General features: G+C 39.3%; 1 protein-coding gene across 1 annotated transcript in view; it reads right to left on the reverse strand.

The window, feature by feature from the left end:
- LOC135478105 (kielin/chordin-like protein) overlaps nucleotides 1-26254 on the reverse strand; it is a 40167-nt gene that overhangs the window by 12497 nt on the left and 1416 nt on the right. Inside the window, exons 3-18 of the mRNA XM_064758376.1 lie at nucleotides 20311-20427; nucleotides 19003-19113; nucleotides 17845-17955; nucleotides 15591-15701; nucleotides 15147-15257; nucleotides 12062-12172; nucleotides 10310-10423; nucleotides 9270-9383; nucleotides 8465-8578; nucleotides 7283-7393; nucleotides 6621-6734; nucleotides 5869-5982; nucleotides 4894-5004; nucleotides 3867-3980; nucleotides 609-722; nucleotides 230-343 (exon numbers count right to left, since the gene is read on the reverse strand). Coding sequence (XP_064614446.1) covers nucleotides 230-343; nucleotides 609-722; nucleotides 3867-3980; nucleotides 4894-5004; nucleotides 5869-5982; nucleotides 6621-6734; nucleotides 7283-7393; nucleotides 8465-8578; nucleotides 9270-9383; nucleotides 10310-10423; nucleotides 12062-12172; nucleotides 15147-15257; nucleotides 15591-15701; nucleotides 17845-17955; nucleotides 19003-19113; nucleotides 20311-20427 — 1806 coding nt within the window. The remainder of the gene's footprint in view (nucleotides 1-229; nucleotides 344-608; nucleotides 723-3866; nucleotides 3981-4893; nucleotides 5005-5868; nucleotides 5983-6620; nucleotides 6735-7282; nucleotides 7394-8464; nucleotides 8579-9269; nucleotides 9384-10309; nucleotides 10424-12061; nucleotides 12173-15146; nucleotides 15258-15590; nucleotides 15702-17844; nucleotides 17956-19002; nucleotides 19114-20310; nucleotides 20428-26254) is intronic.

Raw genomic sequence — 26254 nt, forward strand, 5'->3', positions numbered from 1 at the left:
ATTATGACAGATGTGTGAGTTTTAGGGTAATTTTTAACACTGTTATGGTCTGTTGTTATGTATTGACAATCTATTACCAAAACATATAATAATATACAAATTATTGTTTTATATTATGCTAATAAACGTTTCCAAGCTGTGTCTCTGTACATTGAGATGAAAAGCTCTTGAACACACCTCTGTTGTAAGTTTTTTTCTACTTCTTTAACACGTGCCACATGTCACTTACTGCAAACTTTGGTTGTACAGTCGAAGGTTCCGTCTGATCTACACGTACACGTGTTACAGTCGTCTGGGTAATTATTGCCAACATTAATTCTCTGATTGCTGGGACTTGTGCAGACTTTGATAAAAAGAACAGAAAAACAAAAGTAAAGGAAAAACAAGAATTTATTTCTTTTCCATTATGCGTATTTTATGTTAATAACAAAACGAGGACAGGCTATTGAACACCTTGGTGCAAGAAGAATTAAGTCCATCTTACTTAGTTTGTGACTCGTGTGTCGTCCGTGGTACACATGTAATATGTAGTGCAGAGATTTGTCACCAGGTAAATGAGCTTGTAAGACAGTGCCATGAAAACGAGAAAACAAAATGAGCATACTCACAGCATATATCCTCGGTACAGGAGATAGTGCCGTCATCTCTACACGTACACGTGTTACAGTCGTCCGTGTACGTTTCTCTGATCCTAATGCTCACACCGTTAGGTCGTGTGCAGGCTGTAATTTATAAAGATGATGATTGTTCACACTGATCTAGTTTTCATGAGGTAAAGCAAATCAAGACCAAATTGGCCAGAGACATGCTATGCTTGTTATGTAAATTATTTATTTGTTTATTTGATTGGTGTTTTACTCCGGACTGAAGAATATGTACTAAACGAACATTTCAAAATAGTTTTAGATTCTAGTGTTACGCTCGCAACTGCGTTTTTATTGAACAGGGCGAGGTGATAGTGTACTAGTACTTTATTGACTGGTTAATAAGCTTCCAGTACGGAGTTATTATAGTGCGTATTCCAGTAAAACTCACCGATGTCCGAAGAGAGAAATTTCACCACCAGCACCGACTGATCAAGCATCAGCGCAAGTCTGTCTTCCGAAAAACTAGCAAGCAGCAAATCACGATCGTTCCCGGGTAAGTATTGAGCAATACGGACTACAAATCTCATGCATTTTATTCCGAGTGATGTTTATTAGCAAACCATTCTTTGGGCAAGGCAGATGTTTTTAGTACGTCTCGACAAGTGACGGAGCTAAATTATAACTACGACAGAGCGTTAACAGTATTGTCAAAGAGAGTAGCTGAACAGCTGCAAAAAAAAACCGTATTAATCATCGCCATAGATGGCTCAAGGCTTGAGCCACATATGAACCGTTATTAAAGCAAAACATTTGGTGAGGACACGAAATCCAGGCTCATTAAATCTGCGGAAAATTGCGGTATGTCTGTTAAATTAGACCTAAGGGAATGAGTTATTGTTGAGTGACGAGGTAGGGACGTGCTTATACCGTATTACAAAATTTAAGTGTATCAGTCACTTAACAAAAAAGCACTGTTCGGAATATTTAAGCACTCAAATAGTTTCTGGGCACAATAATGTTTGTACAATGTTTGTACAACTAGTATTTAACGTGTACCACTAACCCCAGTGCCCATCATTTCTCTTCAAATCTTGTAAGCCAAGTGCAGAATACCCTCCACCAAATACCACCTTGCAGACAGTTTTACACACACGTAAGTACAAAAGGCAGTGGTGTCACACAGTCGACTTAAACTGGCTTTGTGCCTGGTTAAGTGATTGAAACTGTATAAGCAGTGATGGCATACACTCCGCATTGTGTCCCACGTCGGACACTCTTTGCAGCGATGTGGCGAAACTAAACATAAGGCGCGCAAACAGACAAAGGCTGTACAATATCGAAAAGATCTGTGTACTGGAAAGAATGAATGATTAGGGCTTAACGTCGCTTTTTCACATCGGACACTTTTTGCATTAAAGACCGTCCTAGTCTTGTGGAAAGTAGTGTAACAAAACTAAACACAAGGTGCACATAAACAGACGGAGGTTGTATACTGGGGACACACTTACTCTGTCCTGGAAAAAATGTTCGACCAGGGTTTATTGTCACTTTTTCTGTATTTCAATCAAACCTTAGTGAATTGTGCATTGGATATATGCTTATTGTGGGTAAACCTACGCGTAAGGTGAACAGAAACTACGATTTACAGTACCGGGAAACAGTGGTTTGTGATTTCACTATGCTGCAACCCGCTGATACCAAATATGTTTTTGTGTGGAGAGTATATTTATGTTGACACTGTGGATTGGAGGTTAGTCTGGCACAACGTTTAAGTCACGTTCACTGATGCCATTTGTCGCTTCGACTCGTCGAATTCGACTAGTGGAAGAAAACATGAACAAGTCTATTTTATCGGCCGCGTTCAGGCGATTGTGATTTCTCGGATGCTAAGGTCACATGTAAGAAATCATGTTTTATTCGATTTGATTCAAGAATCGCACAGTGCAAACACAGCTTTATTTGTTATCCAGCAACAACTGTCATCACGTAGCACACATATCAGAAACGCAGGGGATGCAGAGGTTATGAAAAGCTTGTGGTCGTAGCGAACACATGCATGTTTCAAGTAAGAGTCTTTTATTGTTCTGTTTCACAGATGACCGTCTAGTGAGAATAGTCATTTTCTAAATACTGCTCATGGGTAAAGTCTACAAAGTAGTTCTGTAGTCTATCAGAACTCCTCAGCATTGCGCACTCGTAGGCTCAGTGAGTTCTCAAACCAGAGCTTAAGGCCGAAAAAGACTAAATCAAGAAGAAATAGAACGTTTAAATTGCTATTTAAGTTGATGTTGAAAGAATATGTGATTTATTATTATTTCACACTAAATGACTTTTGCTATGTCGCTCAATAATTTATCAATGTTAGCCCTAATTATGGGGCTCAAACGGCTCCCCGACTGAAAAGCTGTATCTAACCATTAAGTGTGATGTTCAAAGCCTAAACACCAGCCGTCATGGAGTATTAAAGAGCGCTGTTAGAACCTTAGTCAGTTAGTATGCTCATTACACTACAGACAGGTTTGTGATCATATACCATTTATCGATCGCTTCGTTGAGTCTCTGTCCATTTATCTACTTATTAAGTTAAAGGGATACAGAATCGACACTGAATGCCTGATAGGGGAGATAACGTTTTCAGGGTTAAACCGTATAGCCTTAGTCACGCTTGAATAAATTTGCCATACCTAAAATTCACCTAAAGCTAGGTATAGCCTGGAATATGCCGCAGCAGCCAATCGAAATCCATTCTGTATCCCTTGAACTGATATCAGCCATTCTGATACCAATGTAATTAAGTCCAAATGACTTAGAAGCACTGTGGCTTGCTGTGTACAGATTGAACCTTGTGGAGACACTGATTGGTACAGCGTTTCGTGGACCAACGTGGTTCACGTTCGTGTGGATCGGAGAGGCGGGCATGCAGATAGATCGATGCGCATGTTACGAATCAAAACCACGAATAGAAATAGCTTGATGACCAAAATATTCTCGATGTGTTGAGGAGATAATAATTTGAAAGATGACTGGTGCATTTATGGTGCGACATACGTGTCTTTCGCCAATCACCATGCACAATTTTCTTGTAGAATTTAATAGTTGTTTACAGCTTAACTCCGTATCTTACAGTTTTGATATATTTTGGCATTTGGCATCACATGGAAATCTTAGTTAATCCATATTTATGCACTTAACGTGGACTCACACATGAAGTTGCTTACTAGCATATAGATAGTAAACCTATATAACATGCACCATACAGCGAAGTAAAGTTAAACTCACAGCACGGTCTGTCAGTACAGGTGATGGCGCCATTCTCATTACAGGTGCACGTGTTACAGTCATCAGGGTAAGATTCTCCAATCCGGATGGACAGACCGTTAGATCTCGTGCACGCTGAGAAAAGACAAGGAAATTTAATATTGTGAACTTTCTGTAGAAACGCATGTATTGTACCAGTTATTACAGGGCACCGAAGGTATCAACGTATATGCGGGTAATAACTGATGAGAGGGCCTAAGCTGTTACAGCAGCGCACTCATTGTAGCGAAGCGTGTAAAGTATATCACATTAATTTCTGAGGGTATAACCTCAGCCCTCAGTCGTAACAAAGCGTGTACTGTATATCACATTAATTTCTGAGGGTATAACCTCAGCTATCACAGGTATCAATTGCAGCAAAGCCTGTAAAGTATAGCACATTAATTTCTGAGGGTATAACCTCAGCCCTCAGTTGTAGCAAAGCGTGTAATGTATATCACAGTAATATCTGAGGGTAGAACCTCAGCTATCACAGCTGTCAATTGTAGCAAAGCGTGTAAAGTATTTTCACAGTAATATATGGGGGTAGAGCTATCAGAGTAATATCTGGGGGTAGAACCTCAGCTATCACAGCTGTCAATTGTAGCAAAGCCTGTGAAGTATATCACAGTAATATCTGGAAGTAGAGCTATCACAGTAATATCTGGGGGTAGAGCCTCAGCTATTACAGCTATCAATTGTAACAAAGCCTGTAAAGTATATCACAGGAATATCTGGGGATAGAACCTCAGCTATCACAACTATCAGTTGTAGCAAATCGTGTAAGGTATATCACAGTAATATCTGGGGGTAGAACCTCAGCTATTACAGCTATCAACTGTAGCAAAACGTGTCTAATATATCAATAGAATTCACAAGTCAGCATATTACATTCAATGATTGGCATTGCATTGCTAAATTCGGAACGTGTTCGCTATTACTATTGTTCTCGGGTTGTATTTAGCCCAACATCAGCCAGGTTTCTATCCATAGTGTGTATAAAACTTACAGCATGCTCTTTGCGTACAGACGGGATTGCCTCCCCTCTGACAGACACACGTGTTACAGTCGTTAGAGAATCTGTCTCCAATTCTGTATTCCTGACCGCCAAAATTACAACCTGAAGTGTAGAATCAGTTTCCTATTGTTTATACCAATTTCTAAAAATGGACACGAAATAATAATAATAATAAAAAAAAACAATAGGGGAGGTTTCGAGTAGGAAATCTTTTGCCCTCAAAGGTAAAAACAGTTCTACTGTGTTATGTGGCTGGTGAAAATGTTATGCAACCTTTGTTGAAAATGACTTACTGATCACCTCTTTGACATTTTCCCAGAGACACAAATGACATCTCTTTTTTTTCAAGATCACAAACGTTCAGCTTCTTAATTTTCTCTATCATTAGTACACTCTAAATTATTTTCTGACACTTTTTTCTGAAGCCCGTGTTATAGTAATGGTCATCAAAAATATTGGCCCAACATTTTTGACAGGTTACATGATACAGTTAACCTTTTTCTACCTTCAACGACAAAAGAGTTCGAACTCGAAACTCCCATATTATAACAAACTGATAATTTGTAAAGGTTTTATACCTCGAAACACGGCATATATGAACGTTTCCTGTTTAAAATCTTTTTCGTCCGGGTACACACACTGAGTATTTGAGACCAGCCTTGGGGGTACAACTTATGCGGTACTTTTCAGACAAAACACCTTTTCGTTCAGTAACATAGATTCTTCAATAAACCTTGCAGACAGACACATTGAAATTGTTACAGTGTCGCCATCAGCTTCCTCTAAAGGTCAAACTAGACGTCATATTGCATAAAATAACAAGTAGTCTGTGGTTGATACATTTATTCAGTTAGTATTATTGGCTTAATTCAAAGAGTCCTAATATCTTTGCGGCTACAGCGAGTGCTATGGAAACTTCTTCTGGAAAAAATAAACCCAACCTAGCGTAGAAGTCTCACGACTTACGGCAGATGTCTGTTGTGCACACAATGACTCCGGCAGCGTTACAAGCACACGTGTTACAGTCGTCAGTGTACGATCCACCTATGTCAATCCGAGCTCCATCCGGTTTGGTACAGACTGAAACAGACAACACGTTATTGCATCTAAATATCAAAAATAATTCTGAGGCATAGAGGGTTAACCCAGAGCTGCTGAGACTTAAATGTGATCTTTACGATCGCGAAATATTTATAGTGAAACAAGGACGGACAAGAATATATTTAAGGACTATACATTAGTATACCAGCCGTCAACCAAGACTGATGTTCCAGGTCAACAATGGCACGGACAGTTCCCAAAAGAACAGTGGGTTTCCCCCCGGGCCCTGCCCGGTTTCCTCCTACCATAATACTGGCCGCCGTCGTATAAGTGAAATATTCTTGAGTTCGGCGTAAAACACTAATCAAATCAATAAATAATAAATAAATTCCCCAAAGAACGCCTGACACAAACCAGCAAAGAACGAAGAAAATACACAAAGAACGAAATTAGGACGGAATCATACAAAGAGAAGCGTTAACAGTTTTCAGTGATGATGGAAATGCCCAAGATGTGCTTTAGGCAAATGAGTGATAAGCAAATCGATTATAAAAACAAAACACTACAACATGAAGAGTTAAAAAGAAGCAGCGGCGACATATAGCGTTCCGGTGGAACCCAGGCTATTTTTAGCTTACTGCAATTAGGGATTTACTCCGTGGGTAGAAACAACTTACAGCATGGATCGTTAGAACACGTGATACCGCCGTCAGCGTTACAAATACACCTGTTACAGTCCACATTGTAAGACTGTCCCACTCTGATAATAGAGCCGTCATCACGAGTGCAAGCTGTAACAATCACAGAGCATGACGCATTTGAAGAGTAATACTTGCCAAGAAAATATAACTAGCATATATTATGAGATTTATAAAGGGCTGTTATTTATTGATGACTTCATAATGGACATAAGAATGCAAATGTAAAACAATGTATATATAGCATTATCCCGATTATCTGCCCTATTTATGTGCTCTACCCCCGGGATCGGTCTCCCACCATAATGCCGGGCGTCGTCTTATGAATGAAATAGTCCTGAGTGAATTATTATACATTGTTTATGTGCCTTCACCATTAGGCCTAATATAGTTATAAATGACATCGTAATATCTTCAGGGTGTAGCGGCATGAAAATTATGTTAGACTTAAGCGATATTTTGTGGTTATACACACATTACTTTAAATTTTAAGTTGTTTTATTCGCTACTGTGTGGTAAAGCTGTTTCACACCTGCGCAGTGTAACACGATGTCAAACGCAAACAGGCTCAGGGAGGAAGTACAAGTCATAAGCCGAATTGCTGCGTGTCTTATTTTATATATGCCAACCTAAATACTTACAGCAGATATTGTTTGTACAGCCGATAATTCCTCCCGTCAGGCAGTTACAGCGGTTACAGTCCTTGCTGAAGGAATCGCCGATTTTATACTTCTTCCCGCTATCTGTACATTCTGAAATGACACAACACAAGAGGCAGGTTCAGGAAAGCAACAAAGCTCGTGTTCATTTGCATATGTATGTAGAAGATATCTGACGTTTGTATTCGCCATTGCGTTACGGTACTGTTATCGTTGATATAAATACAAAACTATGGCCAGCGTTTTTCCTACATAAGGAATTCTCGCAAAGAGTGATGTCATACCCTCAATTGTTTTCTAAATGCACAGTCCTGCATTTGATTGGTCAAATCTGGTCGGTAAAGAAAGCCTAAAAAATGAACTGGACGATCTATTTTGTTTTTGTGGGGGGGGGGGGGGATTAATTTGTGGTCTACAACTCAAAGGAAATCGACCTCTACAGGAGTATGAGTTTGAATGTTCCCACAGTTATGACAAGTAGTCAATTTGGCAGAATGTCCAGCTAAACATCACTGGTCACAACCACATGCAAAAAGCCAATATGGACCTAGCTTACTAACTCAGCGATCTCAATATTGCAAAGTTTCGATTCTTTTGTTTTTTCCATCTCCTGCAGGAGACATAAGTTAGATATGAAATGTTTTCTAAATGTTAAATGTACATGTTAATGAGGCCGTATATTTTAACCAATCAAGGAGCTTCTATGCCTTGTTGTTGTTGGTTAGTCCCCGGTAGCACGCACTTGCCTTTCCTAGTTTTCATACAACAACATTACCTGGTAACACCGATTGCCTGTTACTTTTCATGTTGTAATCTTTGGTGTTGTATACATGAAGGAATAAAGCGGGTTCTGATAGTGGACAGCATCACCGATGCCTGGTACTTTTTCAGTGTTTTCTCGTTATTCGTGATTAAATGGGGTACCGGCAGATTTTCTACTCTCAAAAAGTGGCGCTGGGTGTGACATAGGACTTACATATCACAAGTCTTTTATTGCACGACGCGAAACATCATTCCACTGATGCCAACACATCCTCTCGTCGCAGCTGTAGACATTTAGGACAGTTGGTATGTCCGATGTATAAGGTGAAATTACACTTGACAGTGCGCATGCACGGGCGTGTGATACTCTCGTCCCCATGACAACGGTCTGGACATACTTACCGCATGGACTGTCTGTGCAGGTAATTCTCCCTGAGGGCTGGCACGTGCACTTGTTACAGTCAAAATCGTAGACACCGCCGATTTCAATCCTAGCTCCGTTATCCCGGGTACAAACTGACAAAAATAGTGTGAATGTCATTCTTTCTGCTATTAATGCCATGGTACAAGTATATTCTGTCTACAAACGGAGACGACTAAGGTAAATGTTATTCCTTCTTTTAATTATGCTACTAATACAAGTATATCCCCAGTAGAAACGGAAGTAAATGATCTAATTGTGATTCTTTTTGACAATAATGCCGTTAATATATCAGCAAAGTGGTAAAAAATGAATGCCATAACAAAAGTGCTGAAAACATGTTGAAACAATGTTATGTCAAACTGACATAAAAAGTTTTTGAAATTATAAAAGACATGCCCGAAACAACGTTTAATCAATAACTGACTCTCGTACCACGTTTCTTTCTTCATAAGAGAGAAAACACCCAATGACAGTAATATGCTTCACCTACATGATTATTGGAAGCAGAGTTAAACTTAAGTTGAGATAATTAAAAAAACAAGAAAACAAAAAGCTGTCAGCTCAGAAAATCCATTTGTAAAAAAAAAATTTAATGCGCTGTTATGTGTTGCATGTTCGAATGTAACAGTCATTCTATGCAAACAATATTTTACTTTTTGTCACGTGTTATAGCTATATTTTATCTATCATTACCACTCACAGAGGATCGTCAACTTTTTAGAGATTCAGAATAGAGTGAATTATTAAATCGAATGTTTTCAGTAGTCTTTAATCTGAACTCACAGCATGGGTTTTCAGTACAGGTAATAACGCCATTCTCATTACAGGTACACGTGTTACAGTCATCAGGGTAAGAATCTCCAATCCGGATGGACCGACCGTCAGCCCTGGTACACGCTGTAAAAATCAAATAAAGATTAAAAATATTCAACTTTCCGTCTGTGATATATGGACGGTGTATATGTATCACAAATATCCAGGCCATTGTTTATTTATTTTCCTAGTGTTTGACGCCTCACTCAAAAATGTTTCACCTGATCCTCGATCAGGGATGAGCCCACATGGATCAAATACTTGAACGCCATGGATAAAACCCTCGGACAGACCATCGTGTTGCATTAAACACTCGGACACCATTATTTGGCAGGGTTGTTCCCTCCAGAAAACAACATACATGTAGGTTCTATATATCAAAAGTGTTCTATTTGGAATCAATCCGCGAAACACAACCCTTGATATGAACTGTACTGGAAAATGGACTATATATATGTATACATAACCCAGGGTGCACATGTACGATGAATGATGCATCTAGAAAACCCAACACACGTACATACACAATGAGTGTTGCACCTAGAATACGTAACACACGTACATATACGATGAATAATGCATCTAAAAAACGTAACACACGCACATGTACGATGAATGGTGCATCTAGAAAACGTAACAAACGTAACAAACGCACACACACACACGTACGTTGAATGGTGCACCCAGAATACGTACCACACGTAAATGTATGAAACGCAAAGTATCTAGAAGACACAAATACATATATGAAACGTGTTGCACCTCATAATCCACTTTTTCGTAAAAATTCACTGACGAAAATGTACGATCATGCATTACCTCTGTCTCAACACCATCTTAATGTATGTTCTGTAAAAACGAGAGATTCTCACGGACTATGTACGGTTTCCTTACACCAAAACCTTGGACGCCGTCGTGCATGTATAATTAAAACATTCTTGAGTTCGGCGTAAAACGACTTTTAAATAAATAAGAAAGTAAATAAATGAATAAATAAATGAGAGACTCACAGCAGGCACGGTTGGTACAGGTGATTTGACCATTAGCATTGCAGATACATTCATTGCAATCGACATTATACGTCTCTCCAATGCTGAGCCTCGGACCATTTGGTCGGTCACATCCTGGAAAAAAACATACAGCAAAAATAATCAGCTGACGCATTCGATATAATTTACTTATCATCCGCGCCTGGTAAATGTTTACACACAAATGTCCAGGTTCTCCTCTCGTAAGCCATATCTATATCGGCAGTAAAATGTAGACCGCAGATAATTTGTGACAGTTAAAAATCCGCAAAATGATTAGCAAAAACGACATGATCCCCATATATAGTGTAACAAATAATTTTTGGAAAAGTTCTGAAGAAAAACAAGTGCACAGGATCCAAGTATCAGTCAATAGGATTGCCACGTAGGGATAGCTGCTCTACAACAGTTAACACAGAAGAATTTGCAGCTGGGATCAAGCAGGGTCAGTTATTATTGTCATTAGAGGGTAAATTCAGTTTTCATGAAAAACATTTGTTAACAGTTGGTGAAAACTTCCATATCACATTAATTTTGGCATACAAGTTCCACTAAAATACACGCACACGCCATCACACTCCATCTTGATCATACTGCTGTACGACAGTCAGTTCAGATTTGCCTCTGACGAGGTCGACAGAAATGCACATGGTATATATGAGACAAGTCGGTTTGAGTCATATAACTATAAGGGTTCAACGAATAGTTGGCGTCGATGACGCTAAATGACACACATGCTGTTTAATCAATCACAAAGATAAAGCTTGAACATCAATACCTACCACAAATCTCATTAGTACATGACACGGCACCCGATTCTGTACAAGTACACACGTTGCAGTCTGAATTAAATCTCTCTCCAATATCATAGTTTCTTCCATTAACTCTGCAAGCTGAAATATACAAGAGATGCCACAAGATAGCCATATGTTTTATTAATTATATTAATTAAATATTCTGAGATATGGGTATGTTTTATTAATTATAGGGTAAGGTATTTCGGAGATATGGGTATGTTTCAATAATAATAGGGTAATTATAGGTAAGGTATTTTTGACATATGGGTGTGTTTTATTAACTATAGGGTAGTTATGGGGTAAAGTATTTCCGAGATACGGGTATGTTTTATTATTTATAGGGTAAGGTATTTCTGAGGAACGAAGTCAGGACTACATCATGTACTCAACAAATAAAACTGGGAAAGATATATATATCTAATAATTTTTTTAAAATAAGCACAATACAATAAAAATGTTTTGTACAGCTTCAAAATAGAATGCTCCCTGTGTGTATTGCTGATCAGGTGAAATACTTCAATCTTAGTTTACATAGAGCTATATATGTTTTCCATAGCACCGTGTCTATCAAATTAGATCTCTTGTCATTTCACTTTGCCAAGAAGTGGTGCGTTTCAGCTTGTTATTGTTTTTGTTTATTAAAACAATGATGTCAATGTGGGGTAGAGACCACACGAAGTCTGGTGACAGACTCATTCAGTAACCTCCGATGATCTGCTCATGTACTTGTACCTTACAAAACTTCTGAATCATTTTCCCCATCACTGATCTAGAACTCTAAAAGAGGCTGAATTTCTGCATGTCTTGAAGGGAGCTCGTCTTCGAACAAAGTTGCACTCTTATTCTCTCAGTCGAAAGGCATTTGCGAGTTCGGACCATAGTGCAACTGTGGCCATAGTGGGCTATAACCACAGCAAATAAATGGAGATTTACTTACCACATGGTCTGTCTGTGCAGGTAACCTGGCCATTCGTATTACAAATACATTCGTTGCAGTCTTTGAGAAAATTCTCGCCAATGGGGTACGTCCTTCCATCAAAGGTACACCCTGAAACATGTGTATGTGTATTTTATTACATACAGGTTTGCAAAACTCAAATCTTACAAATCGTTTGTAACAGGTGCCTCATAAACACAAACATTTGCGTTTTGAACAGTTTGTACTCAAACACGCATGTTATTCTTGTATTGCCCCGGAAACCCTAATGATAATAAAAATTGGAATCTATACATGATCGTTTTTTTTTTGAGGCGGGGGCTGGGGGTGGGAGGGCCACAAAGACTCCTCCATGTGTTAAACATTTTGATATAAATTAATTAAACACACGATGAATAGACACGCATTAACCTCGAGTTAAAATGTTTATACCACATATTAATTTTAATTTAAAAAAACTCGTGCAGATTGCAAGCGTAAATGAACATACAGATTACAGGACATCACTTCTGATACGTAAAATTATGAGATGATTGAGGCTGGCACAGACTGTGAAAGTACATTTCCACAACGACAAACGAAATGACAGCGGGAGACAAACAAAAGATCAAGACCAGTCAACACGGATGGAAGTGGTTTTTACGCTCATTTACATGAATAAATCTGCTTCATTGTTGTCTTTGTGGACTTGGATAAAAGTGCCAGTAAATAAATTGTGTCTTCCAATGCTTCAGTTTGCTTACCATCTTCAATTTCAAACATACCAAAGATTTCTCCACAGCGTTTCGTCCATGAGATTTTCTCACTAGAGATGTGCGATGAATGTGCACTAATTTCGATTACGTGACTGTATGTTTATTTAAATGTCTAATGCTGTCAGCTATGAGAAATGTTTTATGAGTGAGGGAAAGAGGAGTTATTGATGTAATGTAGATCCTTTGAATTTATGTTTTAGATCTTCAGCGTAAGTTCCTATCAAGTATTCTCTTTGGTCGTCTTCGATTTACCATCACATATGTATATGCTAATCTATCGAATTTATCGAAGTGAACGTTCTTCTGAGGTAATTTACAGCGACGTAAGGCATGCACAAAACTGCGAGCAAAAGGGCAGATTGTACTAAAAGGACATTGAGCATTGACAATGGTCCAAGAACAGCTAAATACAACATGATCCATGAGCATTGACAATGGTCCAAGAGCAGCTAAATACAACATGACCCATGGGCATTGACAATGGTCCAGGAGAAGCTAAATACAACATGACCCATGAGCATTGACAATGGTCCAAGAGCAGCTAAATACAACATTACTCATGGGCATTGACAATGGTCCAAGAGCAGCTAAATACAACATGACCCATGAGCATTGACAATGGTCCACGAGTAGCTTAATACAACATGACCTATGAGAACTGACATTGGTCCAAGAGCAGCTAAATGCAACATGAAGCTGGCACAACAACAACAGTAAGTACAACAACAACAACAACACGAACAAGAAAATTATGTGATTGTGCTCCGTAACCACGCCGAGGTATAGAAAAGGGTGCAATACTGTAAGGGAAGGTGAGAGGAAGTGAAAGCGTGCATCCATCCGGACATTGATGTTTATTTACCACAAGGGTTGCTCGTGCACGTGATTATCCCGTTGTTATGGCACCTGCACGTGTTACAATCTTCAGGGAACGTTTCTCCGAAGGCGTATCGCCGGCTCCCTCTTAAACAACCTAATTCAAATTGAATACATCAAGTATACCTTCCATGTCACAAAGTGAATTTCCAGGAACATCCATGATGCCTAGCACATGTAAATCTAATCAGCCTTCAAACGCAAGAACCCATTCTTTCAAAGTAAGCACATAAATGTAAGAGAAAAGGAAATCACCACACCCTTGTTCTGCAAGCCATAAGTAGTTCATGTACCCTATGAGGTGTCAGCAATCTTGTTGGAATATCAGTTAACAATTGCTCTTACAGACGCGAAAGCTCACGCCCAAACATCAAAGTGGACAACATCAAAATTTTATACCAGGATTTGCCTAAATTGGTCAAATAATGATAGGTCTGGGTCAGATTACATTCAGATTAGAATTACTTTAATCAGTGGATTACTCTAGTGTTGTCTATATTACAGTTCAATGCTAGTGTAAATGATAATTGTGACTAACGTGCGAATATCGGCTCAAGTAAAAATGTTTGTGTCCATGGTGTGCATGAGAAATCAGAACAAAATGAGTAATGGTGCTTTTGTGCTCATGAACATTCTAATTGCCATGCTGCGAGATGCAAACGCATAAAATGGTGAACCTTGACAAATTATATAGCGTACAATTTAGAAACTCTGACGCAGAAAAACACTGAAAAAGATTGCGTTTTCAAATAAAATGATCTACAAAGATCTGCCTAAAGGGTGGTGCTCATCACAACAACCAGTACTGAAAGCCCTACACAGTAAACTCCACAATGGAATTTTAGTATACGCCACGACAGGAACACTAAAGGATCGTTTATGTTTTTTTTTCTTTCAGTTATATGTTTATAACGTACTATCATTCCATAAGGATTGGTCACACTTTCCAAACCTTGCAATTCCACTTCTCACGTTATTTTGGAGTTGTTCTTCATTGTGAATAGCAGGTTACAGAAATATCTAAATCAGCAATTTGGCCTGTAAGGATATTCACATCATCTAAGTGGGCTATCAGGATATCCAGACCATCTGTTTAGCCTATCAGGATATCCACATCTCCTTAGTGGCCTATCGGGATATTCAGACCATCTGCCTGGTCTATTATGATATCCACATCACCTAAGTGGCCTATCAGGATATTCAGATCCTATGTTTCGCCCACTAAGATATCCAGATAATGTTTTTAGCCATTCTGAGTATCTAGATCATGTATTTGGTCTTTCAGGATATGCAGGTCACATACGTGCAGTTGGCCTACCAGGATATAGAGCACATACAGTGTACAACAAGATATCCAAATGAGATATATTTCTTACACAAACTTCAAGTTGTACTGAAAAAAAGAAATGTGAAGAAAATATTTCCACAAGGAATGACTATCTCGATGTACTTACTGCAAGGGTTATTCGTACACGTGATCAGACCGTTGGTATTGCAGGTACACGTGTTACAGTCATCGGCGAACTGCTCAGCGATTCTGTACGTTCTTCCAGCTCGACTACAGGCTGCAATGTACACATATGTAATAATGAAACTGAGGTATATACTTTAATGAAGCAAAGGTGTGCTCGTTCGGAATCTGAGGATCGAAGCAACATGCCATTATGCCATAAATGTGTGCGTCATATTACGGTGCTCCACGTTTAAACTTTTGCCGAATCAATAACCATTCAGAGAAAATGATTTATTTATTCATTTATTTGATTGGTGTTTTACGCCGTACTCAAGAATATTTCACTTATACGACGGCGGCCAACATTATGGTGGGAGGAAACCGGGCACAACTCGGCTGAAACCCACGACCATCCGCAGGTTGCTGGAACTCCCTATATACTTACAACATGGGTTTTGGCCACAGCGTACAACACCGTTTGTCATACAGTCACAATCGTTACAGTCGTCAGTGAAACTTTCTCCGACTTTGTAGGTGGCGCCTTTGTAGTCACATTCTGTTCAACAAACAAAATGTAATACATATGTTTAAAAGTGTATCTTGTGAAAGGGATTCGGGGAAGAACAAACTATGGCAAAGATGTTTGTGTAAATCAACAATTTTAAGAAGTCTCTGTACAACTTTAAGCTGCAGAGATATTACTAAAATTAATTAATAAAAAATATTAATGGCAGGTGGTATTATCTAATACATCCTTTGTTATATACATATTTGGATCTATATTCAGAGAGAGGCGGCACGTAGGCTGTCGTGTCAAGTAGGTGTACACGGGTTACCTCCCCTTACACTGTTTCCCTACCAGGGACATACGCTGAACGTCTGCGTGAAGCAAGGCCCTTGGCTACGGATATGACAAACCACTGACGTTAATCTTCAGGCGAACCAACGACAGCTTGATTCGAACACAAGACCAGGTTGGCCACGCACAAAACAACTTCCGCCCAAATCAGGAACCCACCGTGTCATCATACCCTTATTACTTGCATTCCAAGATCAGTTCACACAGGACGCAGATATTACAACCACCAATGAAAATGAAGCTGCCGGGGAAACATATCGAGGAAAGTATGAGGAGCCTTTCCACCTCGGAATACTTCGGGCCTAAGCCTGGTAGACTTATGTTCACTCCTGCATTTGTAACGGCAGTTTTGTTGCAAACTAGCAGGGGATCACTTAACCCACATAACAAGAGAATAATTGTCAGTTTAGCGTGACTCCGAGCCTTTGTCTCTCGGGAACAGGTACACCATTTCAATCTGATGTCATCAAAGTTTGGTCTCGATATGTCTGCGGCAGAATGAATGAAAAAACACAACAAAAAACACACAAACAAAGGAATAACGTCCAAAATCTCCAAAGTTAAATGAAAACACGGTGTTCTACTCCCACGATGATACGCTCGAGATATACTCAGCTGACCAATGAGCACGTCTACTAACAATTTGTGACATTTAAGACAAGAGAACCGAAAAGCAGAACTCAGTTTAAGGGAACTGGATAATTAACGTGGCGTCTGCAAACCTGCCTAGAGATGGCAGTGATGCAAAACGAGCGTAGGGAGCACTATATGCTCTGTAGTGTGATTATGCAAGGCGTAAAACTTACCACAAATGAGGTTTGTGCAGGTTACCCGCCCGTCCGCTCCACACGTACAGGTGTTACAGTCATCACGGACAGTGTTACCCACCCTCACACTTTGACCTTTATACGTGCAGGTTTCTAAGGCGATAAAAACACACGCAATCGAAATGTACTATACACGTATGCCTACATATAACATGGTCAAAAAGGCCCAAAAGAAATAGTGTTCAATCGGCCTTTTCTATAACAATTTTTCTACCTTAAAACCGAGATTGAGAAGTTTATTGCGGTCTGTGGGTTCGCCGAACAAATCATTTGGATCTTGATTGGTTTGTTTACTTACCATTAAGTACATATACATGAACATTTAGCACACTAATCAGGTTAAAACTCATATGAGCTTCGTCTCCGCCTTGGCACGTGCTGCTAGACATCAACTTTCTCCATATAGGGGCTTGATAACCGGGTTTAGCACAGTGTTACAAGGTATGATGTTCTGCTGAAGATTACCCCACACCGGTATACTTGTCCATACCATCCAGTTCCTACCTAGGTTCTCGCTTGTATCATGAGCGAGAGGATATTTAATTTATGAATCATTTCAAATCATGTTGTTAGCTTATCGATTTCCTGTACTCCGTGGGGCATTCAAATATTTCAAAAAATTATTTAATTTACTTATTTACTTGTGTTTTAGGCCGTACTCAAGAATATTTCACTAACACAAAGGCGACCATCATTATCGTGGGAGGAAACAGGGCAGAGCCAGAGGGAAAGCAACTAGCTACAGGGTTGTACGACTCACGTACGACCGGAGAGGAAACAAGCCTGAGCTGGACTTGAATTCATAGTGACTCCTGAGTCGTTGCGCCGAGCTGGCACTCATATTACTCGGCCAAGGACGCCCAGTATACAATCTGTAAAATTCGTAGTCAACACAAATCTTCACGGACGTCTAGTCTTTCGCGGCGGATTGTTTTGTCATTGGCTCACACTTTGCGCTGGTGTTGTGCGCATGCCTATCTTCTGCACAATTCGACATTCGTTTGCATACTCACGGCAGGGTTTGTTGTCGCATGAGAATGAGCCACCCACTTGGCATGTGCACGTGCTGCACTCCTCCATGTAAGTCTCATCGACCTTAAACGTCCTCCCATTAGCCTTACATTCTGTCATGACAAGCAAACGTGTTTTTTAAATGCATTTATATAGGAGATCTTTAACCCAGTCATTTATTCCATAAATGGTTTATATATATTAGCTAAGAAAATGAATGACCTAGACGACAGCTGTACACATTTTGAGAATTTAACATATAGGCATGGAGTTTCCAGTTTACGACTCCCGCTTGCTGTGTATTATGCTGAGGAGGCAGAGCAACTTCCTGTGGAAAATCATCGTTTAATAATTTAAAGCAATGCGACTTCAAGTCAAGAAGCTGCCTTTTATTTCCGTTCTAGCAAACTATAAAAACAATGGGGTCATTTGATTATGTGGTTGTAATTTTGGATAAGCCCACATCTGACTCAGGAGGACTATTGTTAAAAATTTTGCGAGCTGAATGTGGTAAGTATTTTGTATTGTTTAGACTGAAAAGGCCCAAAAAAGAACGCCGAGTAAAGCTCGAAGTAGCACAGGGCTATCCACAAATTGTTAGCAGACCTTCCTACGTACCACCATAGAGGAAGCCAGCGTGAAATGGATTTGAACTCAGGACGGTAGGATAGATGAGAGGCTCCTGAGTCATTGTGCAGCGTTAGCACGCTGCATGCCTATCTATCTACGAGCCAAACTAGACATAGCAATGACCACACAGATTAGACAGGGGACAATTTGGAACACCTTTTAAACGGACAGAACATCAGCACCGTTACGCGCCCAAGGGGCTGTAATTTGCAACTGGCTCTGAGATTGACGGACGTATATCTGTATATGGTTTCCTTTTAGAGTTTGTATATGGATGTTTGTCATAGCAGTCCTATATTTTCACGTGACATTGTGCGCACAGTTCAACAAACTTCAGCTAACTGGATTTTAACTACAAAAGCAGCAAATGTTTAGGACATTTGTACCCTTTACAGTTACAATCAACTTAAGCTGCATACTGTGGTTATGTGGCAAGCTTTATCTCAACGGGATCAACGTGTATGCCCAACGGGCAACTACGGCACAAGTAAGGATATACACTGTAAATGCTGGAGTACATGTGTACTTACCACATATTCTGTCCGTACAGGTTGTCGTACCATCAACATTACATAAGCACTCGTTACAGTCTTCGTCGAATCTGGCTCCGACAGCGTACGATTTACCTCTAACAATGCATTCTGAAAAGAAATAATGCCTTTGTTACCTTACACTTGATACTCCATTTAAGTTGATGATCTTGTACTACATTTTCCAATAAGCACTGCCATATAGTATAGATATCTAAAAACTCATTTACTGCGCCCGGTACCCCTTCTTAGCTTTTCATCGAAGCTGAACATGTGGACTGTGCACGGCTGATACCAATGCTCAGGCTTAAACAGTAAACCTTAAGAATGAAAAGTGATAATTTAAAACATTTATTTAAGTAAAAAAAAAAAAAAAACAAACAAAAAAAACAACAAATAAAAAACACGCTAAAAATACTGCTATGTGAGTTTTTTTTGGACATGGACTGTTATTTTATTTCATTTTTTATGTGATATACAATTAATCATTTGTTAATCAAGCGGAGAGCGATAATTCATCGCTCACCAAAAAGTAGCTGAAACTGTAACAAAATGATGAAATGGTGAAGACACAATTATAAAATAGCTGTCCTGTCTCTTCCTGGCTGTATATCTATGCGTTTCTTGTGTTCCGAAACAGGTTTAACCAAAGAGTATCTGTGCCGTTGAAACACTCTATTCTGACTATATTATCAAAGGATTGGAAATTAAGACAAAAAGGGAAAATTTGATTCCATGATGTCACTGTGGCAATATCTGTATGTAGTTTTCAGTTCTGTGTGTAGTTTTCTCTGTCTTGTTCTCCATTAGTTTTCGGGATTATGAATGCAAAAGCCGCGTAGGAAGTCAGCTAAACGAAAAGATAACATCAGTCGAAATGTATACATGCATCGGTGCAGTATCCCACGTAACCTTTTAAAAACATAACTTCTTGTCTCTGTGATGTTCCATAACTGAGCTATCGCAGTTAAAATATTAAGAAAATTGAAAGCGCTGCCATGTTATCAGTTTTGATCAATCAAGCGCTAGTTATCGCCATAACCCGAGGACACGACTTTTTCCGTTCACTACATCCGAATCCTGGTTTGATTTCTAACCATATGTGAGCACCATCGTCTTTTCGGTTGGTTTTAGCATGGCGTATCCCATGGCAACGTAGGACTTCCAGCTTAAAAAGTAACTAACAACATGAAAAAATGTGGCCGTTTTAATCTATTTTCACCCCTGTTCCCGAATAACTCAGATTATAATATTTATTGTATTTTGTTTTTAATAAAAATAGTTAAGCCCCTGTGATTCTAGACTTACCTGTAGCACAGATCTCCGGGTTACACCTCACTTGGTTGTCATAACCACACATGCAAGTCTTACAATCCTCTTTGAATGTCTGGCCAATAAAATATTGCCGACCTTTGTACTGGCAAACTGAAAACATAACCATATCATGACATTGTCTGTCCAAATATATTTGGATATTAGATAATACTCTCGGTTGATCTTAGGCACATTGTCCAATATATTAATGTCTTAGACTGACTGATGACTGTTCTTTGTCGTTCCTGTAACCAGAAGCTGGGTGGGAACGTTACAGGGCTATAATGTTGTACACAAACTCTGTTTGGTAACTATGCTTTGTCGTTCCTGTTTCCGGTGGCTGAGTTGGGAGGTTACAAAGCTGTAATGTTGTAGACATGCTTTTGTGACTATTCTTTGTGAGTTCCTACAACCGGAGGTTGAGATGGGAGGTTACAAAGCTGTAATGTTGTAGACATGTCTTTGTGACGATTTTTTGTGGGTTCCTACAACCGGAGGCTGAGATGGGAGGTTACAAAGCTGTAATGTTGTAGACATGCCTTTCTGACTATTCTTTGTGGGTTCCTACAACCGGAGGCTGAGATGGGACCTCACAAGACTACAATGTTATAAACATACGATTTATCGTTCTCCGGCGAAAGCGGAGGCTAGTTTGGGATGTTATAAGGTTATAGTGCTGTTAACATTCACTTTCTGGCAAACGTAAACAGGCTTGACTGAAAACCCAAGCGTAATTTTACGTGTAGACAACAGTACACTTACGCATATCACGTCACCGTGGACGTAAACTACTTTGTGAAAGGGAATCCGGGAGAAGGCTATGCGCGAAAAAGCCCTTGTGTTGTCGGAGAGAACCAAGAATTTACTACGGCACTTTGAAGTTCCGGGATAATTATACATTTTTTTTTTAGTTTTACATCATCTTTATCCTACTAAGTTCTTCTTCTTGTAAGATTATTCTATTCAGGGTCAAATGCACAAAGCCTTTATTCCTTTTGTTCACCATAGCGCTATAAATATAGGCGCCAATCTGGCCGCCAGTCGTTATCAGTGGGTTGTGCTTTTGTGACGGAGCTCGAGGCTTGGGTGGACCTAATATTCACTGAATGGGGAGCCCACCAAGGCTAACTGACTCGCCTGTAGCTATTCACGTTGATTATGACAACATCACCAGCTGACAAAACAGCGTCGGTAAAAAACTGTCCGTCCCCCAATAAGCAGTTAGGGATTTTTATCCGGGAGAAATGGGAGCACGGCTGAATGGTTCCCAACACCAGTTGTGGACAGGCGTTATTATGTGCGTGTCCACATATGCCAGAAAATGATATCTGTGCGTAATTTGTTTTCGTTTCTGTGAATAGAAATTTTTTCTTATGAACCACGATTATGTATTATATACCTGTTATAAAACTAACTGTTTTTTTTTTCTATTTTATGGGAAAAGCAAGATGATTCATACGCACTGTTGCAGTTTACACGTCGCCCGTCCACAAAAAATTCGGCTCTACAAGAGCCACACTGTGTTGACCTGAAGGGAAAACAAAAGATATGTGCAATGTAAATTAACTTGAAATCTTCTCTCTCAGTATCTTCAAACCAGCACAATTATCTACATCATATTTTTTAAGCGCTTTTAATCACAGAGGTAAAAGTAACACACAAAAAACAAATATAACAATTTCCTACTTGTCATGTAACGGATAAAGATAAACACTATATATAACACTATGTATGCAATTAAACTTTACCTCACTCCCGCTCCACGGTATCCTTATAAGAGATATACGTCTCCAATAATTAGTAAATTATCAAGAACATAATTAAATGTGATGACGTCACGGCATTTGAATATTCCTATGCTGATGCATGCACTATAAACTTTTCTCAGCTGCATGTGTCAGGCTTTTAAAAATGACAAGAAAAGAACAAGAATTTTCTATTTATAGATTTTCCTGAAATGCTTATAGGCACATTTGTAAATAAATGTCATTATCGTACAAGAATTTTCTTTTTATAGATTTTCCTGAAATGCTTATAGGCACATTTGTGAATAAATGTCATTATCGTAGACCTATATATCTCTAAACTACCAGAAACGACCTAAGGCAACATACGCCCATATAGTACAAACAAAACAAATTTGAGTAGCAAGCGCTGTGAACTACAAAGGCTATTATAGTCGCTCTTTATTTTCTATATCTTTCACGCTGCATTATTAACACCGATACTATCGTGTACTCTAGCGAAAATCGTCCTTGAGATCTTTTGAAAACGTTTAGGAAATTTAGAGAAAAAAAATTTTCTTAAGTGTTAAAATACAGACGTAATTAAAACATGTAATCGCCTCTTTTCGCCTAGTTAAGTACATGTTGCACAAGCCGTACCATGGCCTGTTTTATCCGAAAAGAAAATAAAATAGAGCAGCTATTATATTTGAGACAGGGCCCTGTACATTTTATGACACGAATTTTACTACCCTACCCACAATTACACAACATCGTTTCTCATCCAACTTTGAAAATGGCCATGACAGAGCTGCCATATAAATTGACACCTCGTCGAATATGAAGGTTACCGACACCATAAATTTGTATTTACGCCTCGTGTTACTGAGTATGGGAATACTTGGTGTCAGTAACCGTGTCACTAATATTACATTGTCACGGTGTGACTAGACAAGAAGTAATTACACTGACATTTTGCTTCTACATAAGTTGATTTATTTATTTATTTATTTGATCGGTGTTTCACGCCGTACTCAAGTATATTTCACTTATACGGCGGCGGCCAGCATAATGGTGGGAGGAAACCGGGCAGAGCCCGGGGGAAACGCACGACCATCCGCAAGTTGCTGACAGACGTTTCTACATACAAAGTGTTTCACTAAGAATGTGTGAACAAATATATAAGAAATGTAGGAATACACACAAGTGTTACCCATTACACTGGTAATTAGCGACGTCAAATATCAACCTGGCAATGTGTAGCTACAACCAAGTATGAAAACCGGGCAATGTTTATCTACACCTCAAGTATGAAAACCTGGCAATGTGTAGCTACACCCAAGTATGAAATCCTGGCAATTTGTATCTACACCCCGAGTATGAAAACCTGGCAATGTGTATCTACACCTCAGGTATGAAAACCTGGCAATGTGCATCTAGACCCCAAGTATGAATACCTGGGGATGTGTATCTACACCTCAAGAATGAAAACCTGGCAATGTGTATCTACACCCCAAGTATCAAAGATTGGCAATGTGTATCTACACCCCAAGTATCAAAGATTAGCAATCTGCATTAAACCCACATGTATCACCATAATAGTTTGCATCTACACCAAGTATCAAAGCTTGGCAATCTGTATTAAACGTACATGTATCATTATGGCAATGTTTATCCACACCTCCATGTATCACCATGACAATGTTTATTAAACCCTCATGTATCACCATGACAATGTGTATCTACACCTCCATGTATCACCATGAAGATGTGTATCTACACCTCAAGAATCACCATGACAGTGTGTATCTACGCACCCATGGATCACCATGACAATGTGCATCTACACCCCCATGTATCACCATGACAATGTGTATCTACACCCCCAGGTATCACCATGACAATGTGTATCTACACCAACATGTATTGGCAAAATGGCAAAATGTATTAAAACCCTATGTATCACCACGAAAATGTATATCTACACCTCAAATATCACATGACAATGTGTATCTACACTTCAAGTATAAAAACCTGGCAATGTGTATCCTCACCTCAAGTATGAAATCCTGGCAATGTGTATCTACACCTCAAGTATCAAAGATTGGCAATCTGTATTAAACCCACATGTATCATAATAACAATGTGTCACAACACCCCCATGTATCACCATGACAATGTGCATCTACACCCCATGTATCACCATGGCAATGTGCATCTACACCCCATGTATCACCATAACAATGTCTATCTACACCCCCATGTATCACCATGACAATGTCTATCTACACCCCCATGTATCACCATGACAATGTGCATCTACACCCCATGTATCACCATGACAATGTATATCTACATTCCTATGTATCACCATAACAATGTATATCTACATTCCCATGTATCACCATGACAATGTATATCTACATTCCTATGTATCACCATGACAATGTGCATCTACACCCCATGTATCACCATGACAATGTGCATCTACACCCCATGTATCACCATGACAATGTCTATCTACGCCCCCATGTATCACCATGGCAATGTGTATCTACACCACATGTATCACCATGACAATGTTTATCTACACCCCACATGTATTATCATGGCAATGTGTATCTCCACCACCATATAATACCATGACAATGTCCATCTGCACTCCCATGTATCACCATGGCAATGTGTATCTACACCATATGTATCACCATGGCAATGTGTACTAAACCCCCATGTATCATTATAACAGTGTGTATTTACACCACCATATAATACCGTGACAATGTGCATCTGCACTCCCATGTATCACCATTACAATGTGTATTTCCATCTCTAGTATCATCGTGACAATATGTATCTACACCCCATGTATTACTATGACAATGTGTATCTACACCCCCATGTATCACCATGACAATGTCTATCTACACCCCCATGTATCACCATGACAATGTCTATCTACGCCCCCATGTATCACCCTGACAATGTGAATCTTCGCCCCAAATGCAACACTCGCCTTATACTGGCAATGTGTCATTTATGTGACCATATACCAAGTATAGCAGTGGCAAAATAATGGTAGATAGCAATAATTAGACGTTTAGTGTGACCAAATACAAAATAGTGTATATTTACCAAAAGATTTTACTCTGACTTGTTGATTACGTAACTTCTAAATGCAACTACTGAGAAATGTGTGCCTGTTTTAACCTTATGCAGCGCCCAATATAGTCTGCGAGAATTCGAACTGATTTCAATGGTAAGTTGTGTTAATTATTCAGCTGCTGTTCTGGTACTCTTAGGTCAGAATAGGTTTTCCCAATCTAAACACAGCAATCATGATGGCGTAGCTTTTAATACAGATAAGTAAAAGATGATTTGAGTTTTGTTCACACACACACACACACACACACACACACACACACACACACACACCCATACACCCACACACACACACACACACACACACACACACACACACACACACACACACACACACACAAATCGCTTGTAGGTGCACACGCGGGTACAAAATCAATCGTGGGTATCATGCCACCTTAATACAATTAAATGCATAATATTGATACAGGTTTACAGATGTCAGATGGCAGGTTCACAGATGTTTCTCCTGATGCTCTCTTTATATTAACGCAGTCGTTTCCTTCAAAGGGGGAACATAACCACCCCCCTATATACTTACACACAGACAGCGTTGGGATAGGTTTTACATGAAGTCTTTGCACAAGGATCATCCAGACAAGTAACGGCGGGTTCCTGGGGCGAACAATCTGTCAAAACAAAGAGCATTCATGATCTAGATTTCGTCTTATTTGCTTCTGGAAACAGAGAATGACAGATTTTTTTTCACAGGCCGTACATGTACACAAGAATATTTCACCTTATCACTTATCCAGAAAATAAATGAGCAAGCAAAAGATAGATCTGGAAAAAATTACCAAAATTGGTGCTTTCTAGCTCAACTTATGATCGCTTATGATGTCAACTTACCACAATTGACTTCAAATCCTTGTATGTAATGCGTTGCGGAGCACCCGCCACAATAGCTTGCTCTGAAATAATAACCCTTTTGTCACGCCAAATGTCGATACTACACACATTACATAAAATATAACGTATTATACAAGTACTTTCCAGCCATACGACCTGCCAAATAAGCTTATCCCTGAGTGGGATATACCCGTACGTGGACGAGT

Source organism: Liolophura sinensis, chromosome 11 (assembly GCF_032854445.1).
Source record: "Liolophura sinensis isolate JHLJ2023 chromosome 11, CUHK_Ljap_v2, whole genome shotgun sequence".
In the NCBI taxonomy this organism is placed as follows: domain Eukaryota; kingdom Metazoa; phylum Mollusca; class Polyplacophora; order Chitonida; family Chitonidae; genus Liolophura; species Liolophura sinensis.